General features: G+C 45.5%; 1 protein-coding gene across 1 annotated transcript in view; it reads left to right on the top strand.

Annotated features, from left to right (window-relative positions):
• LOC140487861 (solute carrier family 2, facilitated glucose transporter member 11-like) overlaps nt 1–21356 on the top strand; it is a 93095-nt gene extending 71739 nt beyond the window's left edge. Inside the window, exons 8-12 of the mRNA XM_072587219.1 lie at nt 2359–2469; nt 3512–3613; nt 17873–17948; nt 20116–20243; nt 20873–21356. Of these exons, the coding sequence (XP_072443320.1) occupies nt 2359–2469; nt 3512–3613; nt 17873–17948; nt 20116–20243; nt 20873–21094 (639 nt within the window). The 3' untranslated portion in view covers nt 21095–21356. The remainder of the gene's footprint in view (nt 1–2358; nt 2470–3511; nt 3614–17872; nt 17949–20115; nt 20244–20872) is intronic.
• Nucleotides 21357–21890: the final 534 nt, after the last annotated feature.

Here is a 21890-nt window from a genome sequence, read left to right as displayed (position 1 = left end):
AGATGTGAAAGGGAGAGCTGAGGTTGGATCCTTGAGAGAACAATGTGAGTAATAGGGTGTAGGTTTGCTCGCTGAGCTGTAGGTTTGATATCTAGATGTTTCATTACCTGGCTAGGTAACATCATCAGTGGGGACCTCCAGGTGAAGCGAAGCTGTTGTCTCCTGCTTTCTATTTATATCTTTCTCCTGGATGGGGTTCCGGGGGTTTGTGGTGATGTCATCTACAAAATTCCATGCAAGGACTTCCACAAACACTACGTAGGACAAACAGGAAGAAAGTTAGCCACCAGGATACACGAACACCAGCTAGCCACAAAAAGACACGACCCTCTCTCCCTCGTAGCCCCACACACGGATGAAAAAAACCCCCACCATTTCGACTGGGACAACACATCTATCCTAGGACAGGCGAAGCAGACATGCCAGAGAATTCCTAGAGGCCTGGCACTCCAACCACAACGCCATAAACAAACACAGATCTAAATGCCATCTATCAACCCCTCAGAAAATGAACAGGAAATGACATCACCACAAACCCCAGGAACAAGATATAAATAGAAAGCAGGAGACAACAGCTTCGCTTCACCTGGAGGTCCCCACTGATGATGTTACCTAGCCAGGTAATGAAACGTCTGGATATCAAACCTACAGCTCAGCGAGCAAACCTACATCCTAAACCTCAACCTGAGCTACAAACCTTCACAAACCTTGCAAAAACATGAGTAATAATTTAGGAATGGACGAGCAAGTGATTCTCTGGCTGCAACTCAATAGACAAGAGTGGAACCATGCAGTTGGACAATTGCAGAGGCACATTGGAGAAGGATGGTGTGCTTAATCTATTTAGAGGCTGAAAGTCAGTCAGAAAGGCTGAGGAGGGAAAGTTTACCTTTGTCACGGTCTAACAGGATATCATTTATACCTTTGATGTGAGCCATTCAGTTCTGTAATAGGGCAGGATCCTGGCCAATTGGAGAGATTCTAGGCAAGAAAACCATGGATTTGGGAGGCAGCAAAATATCCAGGGAGGAATAGGAGATTAGAGATGGAGCTCTCTGGCACAATCAAGAGGGTCAATGATGGCAGATTGGAAGGAAGGACTAACATGGAGACTGAGAAGGGAAGGTGCATGCTCAAGATGTTATTGGGAATTGAGGGAGCTGGAGGAGGATTTCATGGATGAGCACGGAGAGGTGATATGGGGAGATAATCGAGAAGTTACAGAAAGCAAACAAAAGCCTAGGGCAGGAGGGGCTTTAAAAGACATTTGCCTCTTAGTGAGACAGCTGACGTGATGGCGTCAATCTTAGTAACAAAGAAATCCCTGAGCTCCTTCATACTTATTGTTGGAGGTGGATGAGGAACACATGGAGAACGGTTTAAGAAAACAATTTTGAGAGGAAAAGAAGCCAGTGATCTTTTAAAAGGTTACATGATGTAATTATTTAATACAAATAGATTGCCGGTGGCATTGTACATGACTGGCAGCTATGTATTTCTTTGTTTATGCAAGATGGCAATGGAACTGGGAGAGAGATTTGAGGAAATAAGTTCACAGCAGCACCTACTGGTAAGACTCTGCACTAACAGCAAACAATCTCTCACCCAGATTTATGTCAACAGTTTCAAAGTTAAATTTGTCTTTGTTCTTCGTTCAGTTTCCCTCATTTTACTGGGGTGGGGAGTTCGGGGCACTGTGATACTATTTACTAACTTTCTCCAGCTCCTCCTCTCAGTCACCTATCACTCCAAGTCCCGAAAGTCTCTGGAGACTATCTGCTGAGTCAAATGCTTTCCTCTTCTCCTTTCCTCCTGAAGGTTTTCCATCACTCACTTTGCTACCTTACCCTCCCCCCCCCCCCCCACTGGCAACAGATGCTGCACTATTCCAATGCCTTCCCTATTTTCTCGGTGCTCTCACAGCCTAACTAACGCCCCACCCCCAACCCACCCCGATGGTGCAGCTCCCTGATTTTGTCTTTTTTTAAAAATTACCCCACATGTCCATCTACTGATCTCATTATGACCTAGGCATTATTCCCCTTCTCTGGGAGAATGTTAAGTGTGGTCAGAGAAATATCATCAGTGAGCAGGGCAAAAGGAAGCTGAACAAGGAAATGCAGCATACTCAAGACTCTTCATGAAGACCAGTTAATATTTGTACATGAGAAACAAGACTGAGAGAAATCTTCAGGTGACAAGGAGTTGGAAAGCAAGGGGAAATTTGAAGAGTAGATATAGATGTAATTCAGTTCTCAGTTTTCATATGGCATAGAAAAACACAGAATTTATAGTAGGGTTGAAAACCAAAACTTCTACTCTCAACGTTTTATTTTAATACTTTATTTTGTTTTCCAGATCTATTCGTATGCTTTTGAGCTTTTCCAGGCAGCAGGAATTCCTGATGAGAGAATACCTTATGTGTCCATTGGAACAGGACTGATTGAAATGTTTACACTACTGATCTGTGTAGGTACAATGTTTAACGGAGTTATTGGTGTTGGGAAGAATACAGATAGTTGAGGTCTTCATTAGTTTTCTGGAACTGACTTTCTCCACAGTGGCCTCTTCTTAGTGACCTATCCTTTCACAATGACTAGGGCTATTGAAGACTCAGTCCTCTCAGTGGCTCAACAGGTCATGGATAATGCTCATTGTATATAAAGAGCTGCTGGTTGCTCAGCGCCACGGAGTTCAGACGAGCTCCTATGGACCAGCATTCTCTGGCAAATAAGCCAGGTAGTCTCCTTAGTTGAGAAAGGATGTACTGGCACTGGAGGGGGTGTGAAGAGGTTCACTAGGTTGTTTCCGGAATTGAGAGAGTTGGCTTACAAGGAGAGATTGAGTAGACTGGGACTATACTCATTGGAATGTAGAATAATGGGGCGGGGGGGGATCTTATACAAATATATATAACTATGAGGGGAATAGATAAGCTACAAGCAGGGAGGTTGTTTCCAGTGGTGGGTGAAACTGGAACTAGGGGGCATAGCCTCAAGATAAGGGGCAGCAGATTTAGGACTGAGTTGAAGAGAAACTTCTTTTCCCAAAGAGTTGTCGATTGGTTGAATTCACAGTAAAGCCGTTGAGGCTACCTCGTTGAATGTTTTTAGATTTTTGAACAGTAAATGAACGAAGGGTTATGGTGACCGGGCGGGTAAGTGGAGCTGAGCCCATGAAAAGCCCAGCCGTGATCTTAGTGAATGGCAGGGCAGGCTCGAGAGGCCAGACGGCCTACTCCTGCTCCTGGTTCTTATAACAAGAAGAACTGTCAGTTTTAAAGGACTAATGCGGCCTGAAGCTCAGTGACAGATATCCCTAAGATGCCCAGTAAGTGGGTCCACTTAAGTTTACAACAAAAGTCCCACATTAGAGACTTGTGGGAATGAGGAGAAATCGGTCTGACCCATATATTGAATGCCCATTGTTGAATCATCCTAAGTTCCTCTTGAGACCAGTCAAAGGATATCATTGTTACTGAATGTCTTCTTTTGTGTATTGTATTCCTCAGGCATTCTTGGTTGAACGAGCTGGGAGAAAAACACTCTTCTGTGGAGGACTGGGGCTTATGAGTCTGTGGACAGCGCTCCTAACAGTTACTTATTCACTGCAGGTAAGCAATGGCTGAGACCAGGAGAAAGCGAACTGTGATCATCTATAATATTCTCTTAAACTAGCAGGAAGAATTATTTAGGTCTGGGTTTGTCACTCCCTCTGTTCAAAAGTTCAGAATGGTCAACATTGGTGAAGAACTCAAAGAATGACAGAACAGACCCAGTCCTTGGAGGACCAAGTTAAAAAGCTTCATATTTATCCTTTAAGCTGAGGATGGGTTCTGATGGGTATGTTTGCAAAGACTGACATGTGCCCAGAGGTTTCAACTGCAGTTGGGACAGGATGATTGAGAGGCGGATGAGTTGCTAATTCAGAATTTCAAATCCTTGCATTTTTCCCTTTTGCTTCTGCTGTGTGCTTTGTTCATGAGATTTAGTCACACAGCTGAAAAATGATTGAAATTTTTATAGCCGTATTGAGGAGTCAGAACACCTTGTTGTTGAGCAGAAATTTATATATTTGTTTATGTCTCTTTGAGAGAGTGGATATAAGACTTCAGAATGAACATTGGGAGAGAATTTCAGAGAACATAGAATATTACAGCGCAGTACAGGCCCTTCGGCCCTTGATGTTGTGTCGACCTGTCATACCAATCTGAAGCCCATCTAACCTACACTATTCCATTGTCATCCATATGTCTATCCAATGACCATTTAACTGTCCTTAAAGTTGGCGAGTCAACTACTGTTGCAGGCAGGTCGTTCCACACCCCTATTCTGAGTAAAGAAACTACCTCTGACGTCTGTCCTTTTTCTATCACCCCTCAATGTAAAGCCATGTCCCCTCATGCTAGCCATCACCATCTGAGGAAAAAGGCTCTCACTGTCCACCCTATCTAACCCTCTGATTATCTTATATATCTAAATTATGTTACCTCTTAAACTTCTCTCTAACAAAAACAGCCTCAAATTCCTCAGCCTTTCCTTGTAAGACCTTCCCTCCATACCAGGCAACATCCTAGTAAATCTCTTCTGAACCCTTTCCAAAGCTTTCACATCCTTCCTACAATGCAGTGACTAGAACTGTACGTAATATTTCCAAGTGCAGCTGCACCAGAGTTTTGTACAGCTGCATCATGACCTCATGGTTCCAAAATTCAATCTATCTCCTAATAAATGTGAACACACCGTATGCCTTCTTAACAACCCTATTGATCTGGGTGGCAACTTTCAGGATCTATGTACATGGAACACCAAGAATCTGCTCATCCACACTACCAAGAATCTTGCCATTAGCCCAGTACTCTGCATTCCTGTTACTCCTTCCAAAGTGAATCACCTCACATTTTTCTGCATTAAACTCCATTTACCACCTCTCAGCCCACATCTGCAACTTGTCTATGTCCCTCTGTAACCTGCAACATCCTTCATCACTATCCACAACTCTTATCGACCTTGGTGTCATCCGCAACTTTCCAAACCCATCCTTCTATGCCCTGACCAGATCATTTATAAAAATAACAAACAGCGGTGTCCCCAAAACAGATCCTTGCGGTACACCACTAATAACTGAGCTCCAGGATGAACATTTCCCATCAACCACCACCCTCTGTCTTCTTTCAGCTAGCCAATTTCTGATCCAAACCACTAAATCATCCTCAATCCTGTTCCCCCACTCAGGCAACAATCCCTGGACACCGGACGCATGCATCGCTTCTCCGTTGGCACTGGCATCAGGGAATGACCACCATGTCGCCTCTCCAATCCATTAGCGGAAACTCTGGATTGGCATTGCAGGGCACACCAATGATGAGCACTGAAAAGCTGCCATAGGGATACCTCATGTACAGGGACAGACACCCGGCTCAGGGATTGGACCGGGCTGTATCTCAGGGCTGCTCACTCGCTGCCCAGTTAGCACCTCCCAGCATCCCTGCCTCACCCATTAGTGTAGTCACACATGGCCAGACAGCTTATCTTGCCGGTCAGGTCTAGGGGGTGGCCATCTTGTAGTGTGCCGTCTATCCCAGCAGCTTGCTCATTATGTGTGCAGCCAGCACATAGCTGTGGCTCTACGGCCCATGGGCTTAGTCCTCAGCAATTGCACCTGTCAGTCAGTCAGTGGATCCAGACTCGAGGGCAGCCTCCTGTACCAGTCCGGGGCACTGGCTGCAGTGAGGGGGTTTGGTCAAGGGCTCTGTCCCTCTGCAGTCCGGGAAGTGGGTCCTGTAGTTCCATAGTAACCAGTTGGTGGGCAGTGGTGATGTATAGTCAGGGGTCGAGGCACTTCTTTTCTGGACTGTCTGGTTAGGTCTTTCAAAGCGATGGACCATATTCCTTCCTCTCTGCCTTTAAAAACTAAGGGGAAAGGAGGGGGAATTGGAGAAGGCTAGCTGCTACCATGGGAAGGAGAGTTGGCAAGTTAATCTTGGAGATTGGGGTCTGCAGGCCCAGAGGGGTGAGCAGGGTGAGTTATAGGGGGATGGCAATTATGAAAGAGGTCAATATGGAGCTGCCCAGGGTGGGGGAGATACAGTGAAGCATGGATGGGAAGGGGGTTGTGTAAGTAGGGTTGTTTATCTGTGGTTCAGAGCACCCTGACTTCAAGAGGGGTTACAGTCTATGACCATACTTGGTCGCTTCATAACCCTAGGGGGTGGTGGGGAAGCTGGGCATGTGCAGACAGATTGGCTGGCGATGTGCCAAGCTTACAGGCTTTACAGGATGGGCCGTGAAGAGTGCATTCCAATATTTGGTCTCACAGACACGGTCAGGCTGAGGTGGAAGACACTGACATATGGAATCTCATTGTCACCTTCCTCATGGAGCCATAGAAACCCTGTGGTGCAGATGAAGGTCATTTGGTGCATCAGGGCTGCACTGACCCTCCAAAAAGCATCCCACTCACTGATCCTATCCCTGTTACCCTGCATTTTCCATGGCTAACTCACCGAGCCTGCACACCTCTGGTCACTGGGTAAGTTAGCATGGCCAATCCTCCTGCAGCACATAAAGGATGTTAGGGTTTTGAAAAGGAAAGAACATTGCAGACAGACCTGCAGATCCCATTCCCTGACCGGCTTAAAGAACTGCCTCCTGTTTGAGTTTTACTTCCCTGTCCCAGATATCACAGCAACACCTTTGGACACAGAAGCTGCAATACACTGGCAATAGTATAGGCTGAGGCCAAAGGTGTCTGCCTAGTTCCACTTGCCTCCAGATGCTGCAAGAGGATTCCCCCACAGACCTCCATCCATGGTACATGAAGTGATGTTTCATATTCAAACAATGATATTTACAGTTCCACAGACAGACAGAACGCAAAAGGTGAAAGCAGTGACATTTACAAAAGTAAATGCCAGTACACAGTAAACCCTGTCACCAAAGTGTGGTCAGTAAATGTTTTCCTTCCTCCTCTCCTTCCTTCTGTATCTCAGTCATTCCTTCGTTACATAGCAGGGCTGGAGAGAGTCTGCTGACCTGTGGAGACCGCTGGCCCTGGAGGTTTAGTTTGTGACCCCTAGGGGGTGCTTGTGTTTGGACAGGCCAGACATACTGAGAATCTTCTGGTCAGTGGTCATAGAGTCATAGAGATGTACAGCACGGAAACAGACCCTTCAGTCCAACCCGTCCATGCCGACCAGATTTGCCAACCCAATCTAGTTCCACCTGCCAACACCCAGCCCATATACCCTCTAAACCCTTCCTATTCATATACCCATCCAAATGCCTTTTAAATGTTGCAATTGTACCAGCCTCCACCAATTCCTCTGGCAGCTCATTCCATACACATACCACCCTCTGCGTGAAAAAATTGCCCCTTAGGTCTCTTTTATATCTTTCCCTTCGCACCCTAAACCTATGACCTCTAGTTCTGGACAGCCCCACCCCAGGGAAAAGACTTTGTCTATTTATCCTATCTATGCCCCTCATAATTTTATGAACCTCTATAAGATCACTCCTCAGCTTCCGACACTCCAGGGAAAACAGCCCCAGCCTGTTCAGCCTCTCCCTGTAGCTCAGATCCTCCAACCCTGGCAACATCCTTGTAAATCTTTTCTGAACCCTTTCAAGTTTCACAACATCTTTCCGATAGGAAGGAGACCAGAATTGCACACGATATTCCAACAGTGGCCTAACCAATGTCCTGTACAGCTGCAACATGACCTCCCAACTCCTGTACTCAATACACTGACCAATAAAGGAAAGCATACCAAACGCTTTCTTCACTATCCTATCTACCTGCTTAGTTGACCCTGATCAGCATGAATCTCCAAAGGGCTGAAAGGGGGCAGGCAGGGAAGAGATGGAGGTTATCTAAGATTACAAAGAAATGTTGATCAATTGAAGTTTAATTTTGGATAAATGCAAGGTATTGCATTTTGATGAAACAAAAGAAACCCAAAAAACTTATATAATTAAAAGTAGGGCTTTGGGCAGTGTTGTAGAGCCTAGGGGTTCAGGTACATAATACTTTGAAGTTTGCGTCACATATTGACAGGGTGGGTTAAGAACGTGTTTAGCACGCTTGCCTTCATTGCTCAAACCTTAGAGTATAGGAGCAGGGGCATCATGTTGAGGTTGTACAGGATGTTGGTGAGATCTCTTCTGGAGTACTGTGCACAGTTCAGGTCTTCCTGTTCGAGGAAGGATGTTATTAAGCTGGAGGATGTTCAGAAGAGATTTACCAAGATGTTGCCAGGAATGGACGATTTGAGCTATAAGGAGAGGCTGAATAGCCTGGGACTTTTTCACTGGAGCATAGAAGATTGAGGGGTGATCTTATAGAGGTTTATAAAATCATGAGAGGTACAGATGACAGGTGTCTTTTTCCTAGGGTGGGTGATTTCAAGACTCAGGGTATATGTTTAAGGTGAGAGGAGAAAGATTTTAAAAAGGACATGAGGGGCAATCTTTTTACACAAAGAGTGGTTTGTGTGTGGGATGAACTTCCAGAGGAAGTGGTGGATGCGAGTACAGTTACAATGTTTAAAGAGTTTAGATAAGTTCATGAACGGGAAAGGTTTGGAGGGATATGGGCCAAGCGCAGAGGCAGGTGGGACTAGTTTAGTTTGGGATTATGGTTAGCATGGACTGGTTGGACCAAAGGGTCTGATTCCATGCTGTATGACTCTATGACCCTGTGACTACATGAGAGTTGAATAAGTTAGGCCTGTCGTCATTGAAGTTTAGCAGGATGAGAGGAAACCTTACTGAAACATATACAATTTTTAGGGAACTTAATAGAGTAGATGCAGAGTGATTGTTTACCAAGTTTTGAGAAGATTTGTAACTCATGTTGAGGTTCTGGATGTAGATTTCCTCACTGAGCTGGAAGGTTCATCTTCAGATAAAGCACTGCTGTGTTTCCTGCTTTCTATTTATATGTTTAGGTTTCCTTGGGTTGGTGATGTCATTTCCTATGGTGATGTCATTTCTTGTTCTTTTTCTCAGTGGGTGGTAAATAGGATGAAAGTCAATATGTTTGTTGATAGAGTTTAGGTTGGAGTACCATACTTCTAGGAATTCTTGTGCGTGTCTCTATTTGGCTTATCCTAGGATGAATGTGTTGTGACAATCAAAGTGGTTCCTTCCTTATCTGTATGTGAGGATACTAGTAAGAGAGGGTCATGTGGCTAGTTGATGTTCATTTATCCTGGTGGCTAGTTTTCTGCCTGTCTGTCCAATGTAATGTGTTTTACAGTTCTTGCATGGTATTTTGTAAATGATATTAGTTTTGCTCATTGTCTGTATCGGGTCTTTCAAGTTCGTTAGCTGCTGTTTTAGTGTGTTGGTGGATTTGTGGCTACCATGATGCCAAGGGGTCTGAGTAGTCTGGCAGTCATTTCCGAAATGTCTTTGATGTAGGGGAGAGTGGCTAGGGTTTCTGGATGTGTTTTGTCTGCTTGTTTGAGTTTGTTGCTGAGAAATCCGAGGACGTGTTCATTGGGTACCCTTTTTTTAAATACACGGTATAGGTCATTTTCCTCTGCTCTGCGTAGTTCCTCTGTGCTGCAGTGTGTGTTGGCTCGTTGAAATAATGTTCTGATGCAGCTTCATTTGTGGATGTTGGTTCTGTAGTTCAGTATTTGGTCCATACATGTTGTTTTCCTGTAGATGCTGGTTTGAAGTTCCCCATTGGATGTTCGCTCTACTGTGACATCTAGAAATGGCAGTTTATTATTGTTTTCCTCCTCTTTAGTGAATTTTATGCCAGTAAGGGGTATTATTGACGGTCCTAAAGGTTTCCTCTAATTTGTTTCGTTTAGTGATGACAAAGATATCATCCATGTAGTGGACCCAAAGTTTGGATTGGATGATTGGCAGAGCTGTTTGTTCGAGTCATACAACACATATGACTCAAACAGAGACACATACAAGAATTCCTAGAAACATGGCATTCCAATCGGAACTCTATCAACAAACACATTGACTTGGATCCTATTTACCACCCACTGAGAAAAAGAACAGGAAATTACATCACCATAGTAAATGATATCAACACAGGAAATGACATCACCAACCCAAGGAAACCCAAACATATAAATAGAAATCAGGAAACACCAGCAGTGCTTTGTCCAGTGGCACGCTGAAGATATTACCTAGTATGGTGACAAAATGTCTGAAAATGAACCTTCCAGCTCAGCGAGCAAACCTACAGTTTGGTTGTTAACTCTTCTGGGAGAGTCCAGAACAAGAGAGCATCAACTCAGAATAAGGATGTCACTCATTTAAGACAGGGTAGAGGAGGAATTTCTCTCAGAGGGCAGTGAATCTGTGGAATCCTTTCCCACGCAAGGCATTAAGTATATTCAAGTTAAGATAGATGGACTTTTAATTAATAAGGGTTGTGGGGAATAAGAAGACCATATCTTTTTATTTTATATTTGATGGTGGACTGAATTGACATAACAATTATTTTACAAAGATCTGAGGTAGGATTTGCCATGTGTTAACAAAGCAAGTTACTGAGACTCATATTTTATTGGTTGTGCTTTTCCTATTGCTTTGCAAGCAATAAGGGAAGAGGTAAGAGGATACAGCATGGCACTGGAGCATGTGTATGAAGTGAGATTCCACTGTTAACATACAGTCGGTTGGCCTCAATGGCCCCAACTGGTCATGGATGCTAAAGGTCATCCGCCTAGCGACAACTGTCTGATTGGTTCCTGAGTAGCTGAACAGCTTGTGGGTGTGAACAATGCAGGCAGAAGCTGGAAGGAGAGGTGGTGTGTGTGTGTCTCTCTCTCTCCAGTCAAATATCTGAAACTTTTCAGACAGGTTAAGTCATTCTATATTCTGTTCTCTTTTGTTTGTGTTTCATTCGGGAAGTAAAGAAAGCCAGTTATTTTCTCTTCTCAGTTATGTAAGCTGTTGCTTTTAACTGATAAATCAGGGACTTTGTAATTTGTGAGCCAGTCACCCTGTGCATGAGGGAAAGAACCTGAAGGAAAGCTCGAGGACTCGGGAAACAAAAGGAACTGCTCCTGAGGACTCGGGCCATTAAACTGCTCCCCCAATATTATGGAGAGGCACCAGGAGAGGTAGTACTGAGTCAGGACTGATATTCATACAAGGTTTCAAGCTGTAAGTTCTCTTCATGATACGGTTTGTCTGAAGGGTTCTGGGCTGTTATGGAATTAATATGCCTGAAACTTGGAAATCAATGTAAATGTACTCTCTGCTGAGTTTTTCCAGCAATTTCTGATTTTCTTTCTAATTTCCAGCATCCACAGTTCTTTGGGTTTTTGTTTAAGTGGACTCTCAATGATTCACCTGCTGCTATCTATGTCTTTCCCAGACACTCTGTACAACTGTTTGTGAGCTGCGTTTTTGCAACTTTATCAATAAACTACTTCTACTTTCTAGTTTCCTTTGATTGAATTTGGTTTCATTTTTCTCTGAACCGTTTCTCTGGCCCCATGCCGGACAAAGAGCAGTTTCTCGCCCCATTCCAGCCCAGGTAGTGTCCTGTGTCTGAATGTTCTTCACTTGGTTTGGCCAGCTCCACCTACACTCTTCGTCTGGTGGCTTCCATTCTATTGCCACTCTGACAGGTGCAGGTCATGAAGGATGTGCCCTGCCAGTCTCTCTGTACCCTATGTCCCATGGGCATCTCTGATCTGTCATTCACTTCCTCACTGGTGACTCCAACGATGTCCAGGATCTTCCAAAAGGTGTGTTGGAGGAAATCATCCACATTACCTCTGACCTTTGCTGTTCTCTTCAATGCTGGCAGAGATTGCAGATGGCACGACAGTAGATCTGTGGAGTCACAGACTCATGGACGTGCTAATGGTGTTGGACGCTCACTCTGCTGCTCGAAGACCAATGTCATTTTGCCAATTCTTGTGTGGACATGGATCGCTCCTGGAGATTTTTATGTCCTGTACAGGGAAAGTGCTCCATTTCCTCAATGTTCTGTTGCTCCGTGGCGATGATAATGTTGTCATTTTTGTCTTCTCTGTAGCAATTTAGCCAGTGGCCACCATTTTGTGGCTCTGTGCTGTGTTAGTAGTATTGACTGTAATTCTTGGCACACATGACTGACCACAGCACAGCGTTACCATCTGAGTACACAGTGTTTCACAGATTTGATAATTATTTGCAGCATTGGGGACAGTTGGCCTTTAGTTTTCATTTGGCATCGTAAAAATGAGAGGAGTGACAGAACTCTCCCAGCCCTGACCACACAATGGGTCACTTTCTTGTCGTAGTCTGCTCTTCAAGAAGACACTGATTCACAACATCCTTACCTAATCTCCGTATTTATAAATTCCCTCCCCTGCACCAGCTAGGAGCAAAATCCTGTGAATACTGGCAATCTGAAATAAATACAGGCCAAGGGTAAATACCCAGCAGGTCTGGCAGTGGTTGCAGAAAGAAAAACAGATTTAATAGTCTGAGTCCTGGGAAGGGTAGCAGGGAAGGTGATATGTTGCAACAACACTATTTGCAACATTTAAGAGGCATCTGGATGGGTATATGAATAGGAAGGGTTTGGAGGGATATGGGCCGGGTGCTGGCAGATGGGACTAGATTGGGTTGGGATATCTGGTCGGCATAGACGGGTTGGACCGAAGGGTCTGTTTCCATGCTGTACATCTCCATGACTCTATGGGGAGTATGGACACCAGTAGGATCCATTGCAACTGCAGCTGAAGTATGCGTCTGTGGTTCAAAGAGCATTGGCTCAGATTCAGTGAGCTGGAGACTGAGTTTCAGACACTGCGCGGCACCGGGGAAGAGGGAACGTTACCCAGACACTCTATTCCAGAAGACGGTTACATCCCATAGGCTAGGATGTTCTGATTTAGTCAGGGACAGGGGAGTGTGTGATTAGAAGTGAGGCAGGTTTGGGGACAGAGAAGGCAGAAGTGAGGAAGTCCCATGCTTCGCAATGTCCAACAAATCGGGGATTCATCGAGTTTGTATGGATGAGAGTGGCAGCAATGGGAAGGCTGAGCAAACTGACTGTGACCCAGTCCAAAGCTGTGCGGGTTAGGTGGATTGGCCATGCTAAATTGGCCATAGTGTCAAGGGATATGAAAACTAGGGAGGTTAGCCATGGGAAATGCAGGGTTACAGGGATAGGGTAAGAGGGTGGAGTTGAGTGGGATGCTCTTCAGACAGTCAGTGTGGACTCAATGGGCCAAACAGCCTGTTTCCACACTGTAGGGATTCTATGGTTCGATGTTGCACAGGAATGCATTCAAGTGAAGGCATGTAAATAGAAATGCAATGATCCATAGGGGGCAGTAGAATTAGAGGGGGCAGACACAGTTCTTTGTAACTAAGTGCAAGAGTCTGGAAGGCTCTGTTGCAAGAGCTAACTTGGGACATGTGCTTGGGAGGAGGAGCACGTGCTGTGGAGAGAGACAGATCCAAATGTCATGGTCCATTTAAGTACCAAGGGAAAATGAAAAGATTCTGACCTCTGGAATATTACCTGAGCCATAAGCAAGTAAATCTGCACAGAGTAAATAGATTAGGAACATGATGGCTGGTTCGAGACTGGTGTGTAAAAAATGATTTTCGATTCATGGGGCACTGGCACCAATACTGTTGAATAAAGGTAGGCATACTGTTTGGAGAGACATCACGTAAATATGGTCAGACCAGTGTTCTTATGAGTTGCATAACAAAGTGTAGTAGAAGGACTTCAAAGCTAAACAATTGGTGTGATAGTCCAAGCGAGGCAACATGAAGTAGATACAAAGGAAAGGGACTAGGGGACAAGGCAAGTGAGTCTGGTAGCAGGGAGGGCAATGATGTTCAGAGGATGGAAGGGAAGGTGCAACTTATAAATGTTAAGAGTGCACAAGCTGATAAGACCAGAGCTTACAAAAATAACAAGAGGTCAGAACTCAAGGCTCTCTGTCAGAACATGTGTAGCATTTGCAACAGACAAACTGGCAGCTCCTGTAGAAACCGAGGCACGTGACTTGCTAACCATTACAGGGACATGAAAGGGTACTTGGCATTTTGCAAAGGCAGGAAGCCAGGAAAAGATAGTCTGTCAACTCCCTCTATTCCAGGACTGGCTTTCCTAACTGCTTGTTGCTCCTCCAATCACAGACTGCATCACTCCTGTATTCACTGTTGATAGGTGCAGTAATAAGCCTATCAGCAGCAAACATGGCAGAGAACCAGCCTGTGATTGGAGGAACAGCTCCTCATCATTTTTTTCCACTCTATTTATGGGGGCAACTTTTCCGATTGGCCAGTGTTAAATGTTCCAGATGATTTGGCGATTTTCAGGGACAGATCCACTTGCAACTCCAATGTATTTTGAGTGTTGTTTTAGGTAGCAGTGATGAGGAGAAAGTGAGGACTACAGATGCTGGAGAGTCAGAGACGAAAAGCGTGGCGCAGGAAAAGGCACAGCAGGTCAGGCAGCATCTGAGGAGCAGGAGAGTCAACATTTAGGGTGTAAATGGGTCGGCACGGTGACTTGGTGGTTAGTGCTGCTGCCTCACAGCACCAAGGTCCCAGGTTCGATTCCAGTCTCAGGCGACTGTGTGGAGTTTGCACGTTCTCCCCATGTATGTGTGGATTTGCTCTGGTTTCCTCCCATAGTCCAAAGATGTGGAGGTTAGGTGAATTGGCCACACTAAATTGCCCAGACTGATATGTGCATTAGTCAGAGGGAAGTGGGTCTGGGTGGGTTACTCTTTGGAGGGTCGGTGTGGACTGGTTGGGCCAAAGGGCCTGTTTCCACACTGTAGGGAATCTAATCTAATCAAATTAGCAGTGATCATGATGTGGTTTAATATTGCATTCAGCTCGATGGAGAGAAATTAGGTCCAAATCAATATTTTGATCTTCAATAAAGACAATTACAAAGGTGTAAAGACAGCGGTGGCTAGAGTGAACTGAGAAATTAAGTTAAAAGCTAGGTCAGTAGAGATACAATGGCAGACATTTAAGGAGATATTTATAACATCACCAAAGACTCATTCTCAAGTGAGAAAAAATGAGTTTAAGAGATGCACTGTATGTGACCAATTAAGGAAGATAAGAATCATAATAAATTGAAAGAAACCTCATTAACTCTGTGAAAATTACTGGTAGGACAGAAGATTAAACAGAATTTAAAAAACAAGAAAAGAATGACTGGAGAAAGGAAATAAGAGAAAGGGAGCTAGAAAAATAATAAGATACTAGAAGTTTCTTAAAGTACTTGTAAAGTGAGCACTGGCCTTCCAGACAGTAAGTCAGAGGAATTGATGACAGGGAATAAAGAAATGGCAGAATTATTGTACAGATATATACAGATAAAAGTCCATTAAATGCCCCCATTGTATCTGCCTCCAATACCATCCCTGGCAGTGTGTTCAGACTCCTACCACCCTCTGTGTAAAAACCTTGCCCCTCACATCTCCTTTGAACATGCCTCCTCTTACCTTTAAATGCATGCTGCCTACTTTCAGACATTTCGACTCTGGGAAAAAGATTCTGACTGTCAAACCTATCTATGGTTCTGATCATTTTCTAGACTCCTCTCAGGTCTCCCCTCAGTCTCTGCCGCTCGGAGAAAACAACCCAAGTTTTTCCAGCTTCTCCTTATAGCTCAGGGCTAATGCCCGAAACATCGACCCCCTTGCTCCTCAGATGCTGCCTAACCTGCTGTGCTTTTCCAGTGTCACATTTTTCGACACTTATAGGTCATACCCTGTAATCTGGAATACTGCGTACAGTTTTGGTCTCCTTATTTGAGAATACAACTGCAGTGGGAGCAGTTCAGATAAAGCTCGCTCAAATAATTTCTGGAATGCTGAGGTTATTTTATGAATCCAGTTTGGACAGGTTCGATCCTGTATCTACCAGAGTTTCGGAGAATAAGGGATTTCACTGAAACAAAACCCTTTGGGGGTTTGACCAGGAGGATGAAGAGAAGATGTTTCCGTTTAGGGGAGGGATTTGAACTGGGGTCCCCTATTTAAAATGGAGAGTTTTCTTTCTTTCTAAAAGAATTGTTAATTTTGGAATTGTCTTCCCCAGAGACTGTAGAGACAGGGGCTTTAGTCTGAATGACAGTAGGTTTGGATTCTGCTTTTGCGCTTACTGTTTTAATCTACACCTGTTTCCTATATCGTTTGGCCCAATTTCCGATGGTGAAATCTGCAGCGTCTCTTTATTCCGGCTGTATTCTCATCAAGTTAGAGGGTGCCAAGGCACACTCTCTTACATAGTCTGGTGGATCCATTCAGTCACTAACACACACCGAACACTGTCGGACAATACAAAGGTTTTCACTGTGTCCGTGAATGAACCTGAGTCAGGTCAGCGGGTAAAGGGATGGAGAGGTAAGTGGGCAAGGGGTAAGAACAGCAGAGGCACTGCCTGGCAAAGTAGGCAGGGTGGGTTGAGAGGTTTGGGTGGCACTGTGCAACAGGCAGAGTAGATTGGATGGGAGGTGGAGGTGAGTGGATAGGTGGGTCAGGGCTTGTCAGACAGGGTCAGGGGTGTGTGTGTGAGTGTGTGTGTTAGGCTGTCGGAGAGTTTAGTCGCATCTTAGGGAGGTGGGGCTTGTTGGGACCTAGGGTGGTCTAGGTTGAGAACCCCTGCCTCTGGTTGGGGGTCAAGTAAAATCTGGGGGCTTGTGGGGGTCATGTCTGGGGGAATGAGGGGCTAGTCAGATCCAGTTGATGGGGTCAGACATGATGGAGGGTCTTGATCATATTATGTGTGGTGTCAAGTGTTCGGGTGGGAGCAGTCTGAGGTGAGTTGGGGGAGGGGCTGTTATCAGGTTTGTTATGGAACAGACCAAACCCCATCAAAATATTCAGAAGGTAGTCTAGACCCTCTTTTTTTTTTCTTATTTTAAAGGTAAATGTAAGGTGTTATGTTCCAGATGCAGTTTGATTGGTCAAAGTACCGGTTTCAAAGCAAAGCACACTTTATTCATCCACTATAATTAAAATACAACAGAAGAAAGAAGAAATTGGAATAACTTAACTCTATTGGAAAACACAACAGAATAATAGAAACAGTCACTGTTACTAATTAATTGTCTCCTTATAATAAAATCCCATAGACACACCATTGGTGAAAGGCAAATTCAGACAGATTGTCTTATACGCAACTTCCATAGAAGGCAGAGAACCCTCCAGCTTATGGCTGCAACCATGAGGTGGAAAAATACCTTCCACCTCTTCAAGATCCTAATAGCAACTGCTAAAAGCTAAAACTAAAATCCCTGGTTCTGTGGGAGCTTGACCCCACCCTTGCAGGCTGCTTCTATTGTTGCAACTTTAAGAAAAAAACCCAAGGACTCACAAGATGTGTACTTTTTTACAGGCTGCTTGGTTTCTCTCATTTAATCATGAAAAAAAAGGACAAAATAACCTCTTAAAGCCATCTCTTTAGCCATAGTTAACCAAACATGAGATCAGCTTTTAATTCCTCTATGCTTACCTGACCATCTATTAAGGGAAGCAGAGTTGGAACCCTCAGAGTTGAAGACTTTCTCAGAGAATTCCAAATCCATGGTAACTACCCATCAAAAGCCTAAGTACCAATTATCAGAAACTGGAAGATATGGGTCATTGAATATTTTTCACTTGGAGTTAGGTCTTAACAATGGAGTCTGAGGGTAAAGGGATAGTCAGCAAAGTGAAACAAGACTACAGTCAGATCATCCAAGATACTCTCAAATGGCAAACTGATTCCTAATGGGTATGTCAGAATGTTTCCTCATTTTATATTCCTGTTTTCTCATGGTCTGCTGTCACAGAGACTGAAGGGCAGTGTGAGCATTAGAAAATGCTTCTGTTTTCATACGTATGGCTCCTAACCCTGTCTGTTACCTGCAGCACCTCGTGAGCTGGATGCCGTACTGCAGTTTGGTCATCATCTTTGCTTATGTCTTCAGCTATGGCGTAGGCCCAGGTGAGCTGACAAACAGGAGTCACTGCTCCATTCAATCTTAATGAATGACCGAATACATTTCCATCCATGTCCGGGTTCGAGGGTGACTTGCCCTGTGATTTTTGCCTCCCCTGTTAGCAGTAAGGCTTTTCCCCGAAATGTCGATTTTTCTGCTCCTCGGATGCTGCCTGACCTCCTGTGCTTTTCCAGCACCACTCTGATCTAAACTCTGATCTCTACCATCTGTAGTCCTCACTTTTGCCGAGTAGTAGCACTGAGTTGAGTGAGCACTGACAGTGGGAAAAAGGGACGGGGAAGCATCTTGATCCATGAGTTAGGGGTGTAGAAACTAGGAGTTGGAGTAGGCCGTTCAGCCCTTTGAGCCTGCTTGGCTATTCACTATGGTCACGGCTGACCCTCCATTTCAGTGTGAAGTTCCTGCTGTCTCCCCAGACCCTTTAAAATCATCGACAAAATTATCTGTCTCTTCCTTGAATATACTCAATGCCTTGTCCTCCACAGTCTTCTCTGTAGAGAATTCCACAGGGTCACATGATTTTGATTGAGGAAATGTTTCATCATCTCAGTCGGAAATGGTGTCCCCCAAAACCTGAGATTGTGTCCCCTGCTTCTAGGCTCCCCAGACAGGAGAAACATCCTCTCTGCATCTATTCTGTACAACCCAGTCAGAATTTAAATCAGATTCCCTCTCGTTCCTCTAAACTCTAGTGAACACAGGACCAGTATGGTTGCTCAGTCGTTAGCACTGCTGCCTCACTGCACCAGGGACCCGGGTTCGATTCCAGCCTTGGGCGACTGTCTGTGTGGAGTTTGCACATTCTCCCCGTGTCTGCATGGGTTTCCTCCGGTTGCTTCAGTTTCCTCCCACAGTCCAAAGATGTGCAGGTTAGGTGAATTGGTCATGCTAAATTGTCCATAGAGTTAGGTGCATTAGTCAGAATGAATAGGTCTGGGTGGGTTACTCTTCAGAGGGTCGGTGTGGAATAGTTGGGCCGAAGGGCCTGTTCCCACACTGTAGGGAATCTATTCTAATCTAATCAGTCAAGCCAATCACTCCTCATATGACAGTCCTGTCAAAACTGCTATCAGCCGAGTGAATCTTTGCTGTACTCCTTCTAAGACAAATATATCCTCTCCAGATATGTTCTTTCCAAAGCCCTGTAAAGCTTCAGTAAGACGTCTCTATTTCTGAACTCAAACCCTCTTGCAATGTGTGCCAACATGCCATTCACCTCGCTAATTAGATTAGATTACTTACAGTGTGGAAACAGGCCCTTCGGCCCAACAAGTCCACACCGCCCCGCCGAAGCGTAACCCACCCATACCCCTACATGTACATCTACCCCTTACCTAACACTACGGGCAATTTAGCATGGCCAATTCGCCTGACCTGCACATCTTTGGAGTGTGGGAGGAAACCGGAGCACCCGGAGGAAACCCACGCAGACACGGGGAGAATGTGCAAACTCCACACAGAGAGTCACCTGAGGCAGGAATTGAACCCGGGTCTCTGGCGCTGTGAGGCAGCAGTGCTAACCACTGTGCCACCGTGCCGCCCACAAATTGATTACTGACCTGCCTGTTTATTTTCACTGATGGGTGTACAAGGACACCCAGATCCCAGATCCCAATACATCACCTCTACCTTTCAGTTTTTCAGATCCAAGTGTAAAACTTCACATGTAGCCAGGCTCAGGGAATTCTGGGGCGGGGTTTGAGATTGACAGAATCATCAGAGAAATGGGAAAACTCTGTGAAAATCTGTCAGTTTCCCAGGGGACCCTCCAAATTTGCCATGACCACGAGTCTCCAAGCCCTTCATTCTCCATCTCCTTCCGGGTTACCAGCTCCAGTCAGGTGTATTGCTGGAAGATTCATCACATGAAGCTGTCACCTGGGCAACAAGCCCACCCCTCACCTTCCACCTCCAATCGGAAAGTATTCTTATTTTACCAGTTGGAAGATAGTTGACCTTCCCCATTCTCCGTATTCCATTGTCTTTTATCCCATTTCCAGTTTACCCTTTTCTTTTCCTACTAAGTCAGGAAGGTGTTCAGACAAATCCAGGGGACTGATAGCTCAAATTAAAAGTGAGGAGCTGGATGTTTCTCATGAAGATGCTGGTTGAGGTGATCGCTAATTGGAATCTTTCTTGGTGCTGTACCAGGTGGTGTAGCTATCATCTTACCCTCAGAAATCTTCCTGCAGTCTGATCGCCCAGCTGGTTATGCCATCAATGGCTTCCTCAACTGGACTGGTCTCTTCCTTGTTACAATCATTTTCTCCTTCTTGGTGGTAAGTCATGTCAACATTTGTAAAACACTTGTGCGTCTCTCTCAGAATGTTGAAGAATTAGCCCTGTCCTTAATCTCACTCACTAACCCCACCCCACTCAATCTCACTCACTGATCCTCCTTTGGTCTCACTCACTGACCCTCCCTCAGCCTCACTCACTGTTGCCCCTCCCCATCAGCCTCACTCACTGACCCTCCCTCAGTCTCACCCACTGACCCTCCCTCAGTCTCACTCACTGACCCTCCCTCAGCCTCACTCACTGATGCCCCACCCCATCAGCCTCACTCACTGACCCTCTCTCAGTCTCACTCACTGACCCTCTCTCAGTCTCACTCACTGACCCTCCCTCAGTCTCACTCACTGACGCCCCTCCCCATCAGCCTCACTCACTGACCCTCCCTCAGTCTTACCCACTGACCCTCCCTCAGTCTCACTCACTGACCCTCCCTCAGCCTCACTCACTGATGCCCCTCCCCATCAGCCTCACTCACTGATGCCCCTCCCCATCAGCCTCACTCACTGACCCTCTCTCAGTCTCACTCACTGACCCTCCCTCGGTCTCACTCGCTGTCCTATTCTCTCTCTCTCTCTCTCTCTCTCTCTTCCCTGACTGTATGATTCTTTTACAGGAGGGTTTGGGTCACCTGTGCTTCCTGATATTCTTTGGAGTCTGTTTACTGCTCACTGTCATGGGCTACTTCATTCTGCTGGAGACAAGGGGCAAGACCCCGCTGGAAATTAGTGAAGAGTTCAAGAACAGGAAACTCTGGAAAAACGCACCACTCCGAGTTGCACCGAATGGGACAATCCCGCAAAGCACAGTCGAGATCATCATGTCAACTGCATTCTGACCTGTGGGGAAGTTCCTGTGGAGCAACGCAGAGAAATTATTGAACTGAACGTCCGCATTTTTCATTGGATTGTGTAATAAGTGTCCAGCTAGCAGCACAGGAAGAGTGTCCGTTACATCTAACACTCTTGGACTAATCAATTTACTGTCGTCTGACAGACAATAAGCTAAAGTAGACAGGCAGGAGGCTGGAAGAACACAGCAAGCCAGGCAGCATCAGGAGGCGCAGAAGTCGATGTTTCGGGTGTAACCCTTCCTCAGGACTGTGGGTGGGTGTGGGAGGAGCAGCAAATAAAGGGGAGGCGGGACAGGGTGGTGAAGTGGGGATCGGTGAAGACAGTTAGAGGGTACCTCCCGGTTGGTCAATGGGAGGAATGAATCCGGTTGGTGGCAGGGAGCAGTGGAAGGGAGGGAGAGGGGCTGGGAAGGGAGTTGGGGGATGGGAAGGGAGGTTATTTGAAATTGGAGAACTCAATGTTGGGTCGTCCAGGCTGTAGGGTACCCAGGTGGAAGATGAGGTGTTGTTCCTCCAAAAGGAGCTGTGGTTTTGTTTTGGCAACGGAGGAGGCCAGGGATGGTCATGTCAGAAAGGGAATGGGAAGGGGAGTCGAAATGGGCAGTGACTGGGAGGTACGATTGTGATGCTCGGTGAACCGTTCCCTGAGTTTACGATCGGTTTTCCCAATGTAGAGAAGACCACATTGGGAGCACCTGTTGCAGTAAACTGGGTTGGAATAAGCTAAGGCTGAGGAATTGCCTCTTTGACCAACTGCAGGAAATTCACACTCAGTTGCTCT

The sequence above is a fragment of the Chiloscyllium punctatum genome, chromosome 17 (assembly GCF_047496795.1).
Source record: "Chiloscyllium punctatum isolate Juve2018m chromosome 17, sChiPun1.3, whole genome shotgun sequence".
Taxonomy (NCBI): domain Eukaryota; kingdom Metazoa; phylum Chordata; class Chondrichthyes; order Orectolobiformes; family Hemiscylliidae; genus Chiloscyllium; species Chiloscyllium punctatum.
This window is presented reverse-complemented; position numbering and strand designations above follow the sequence as displayed.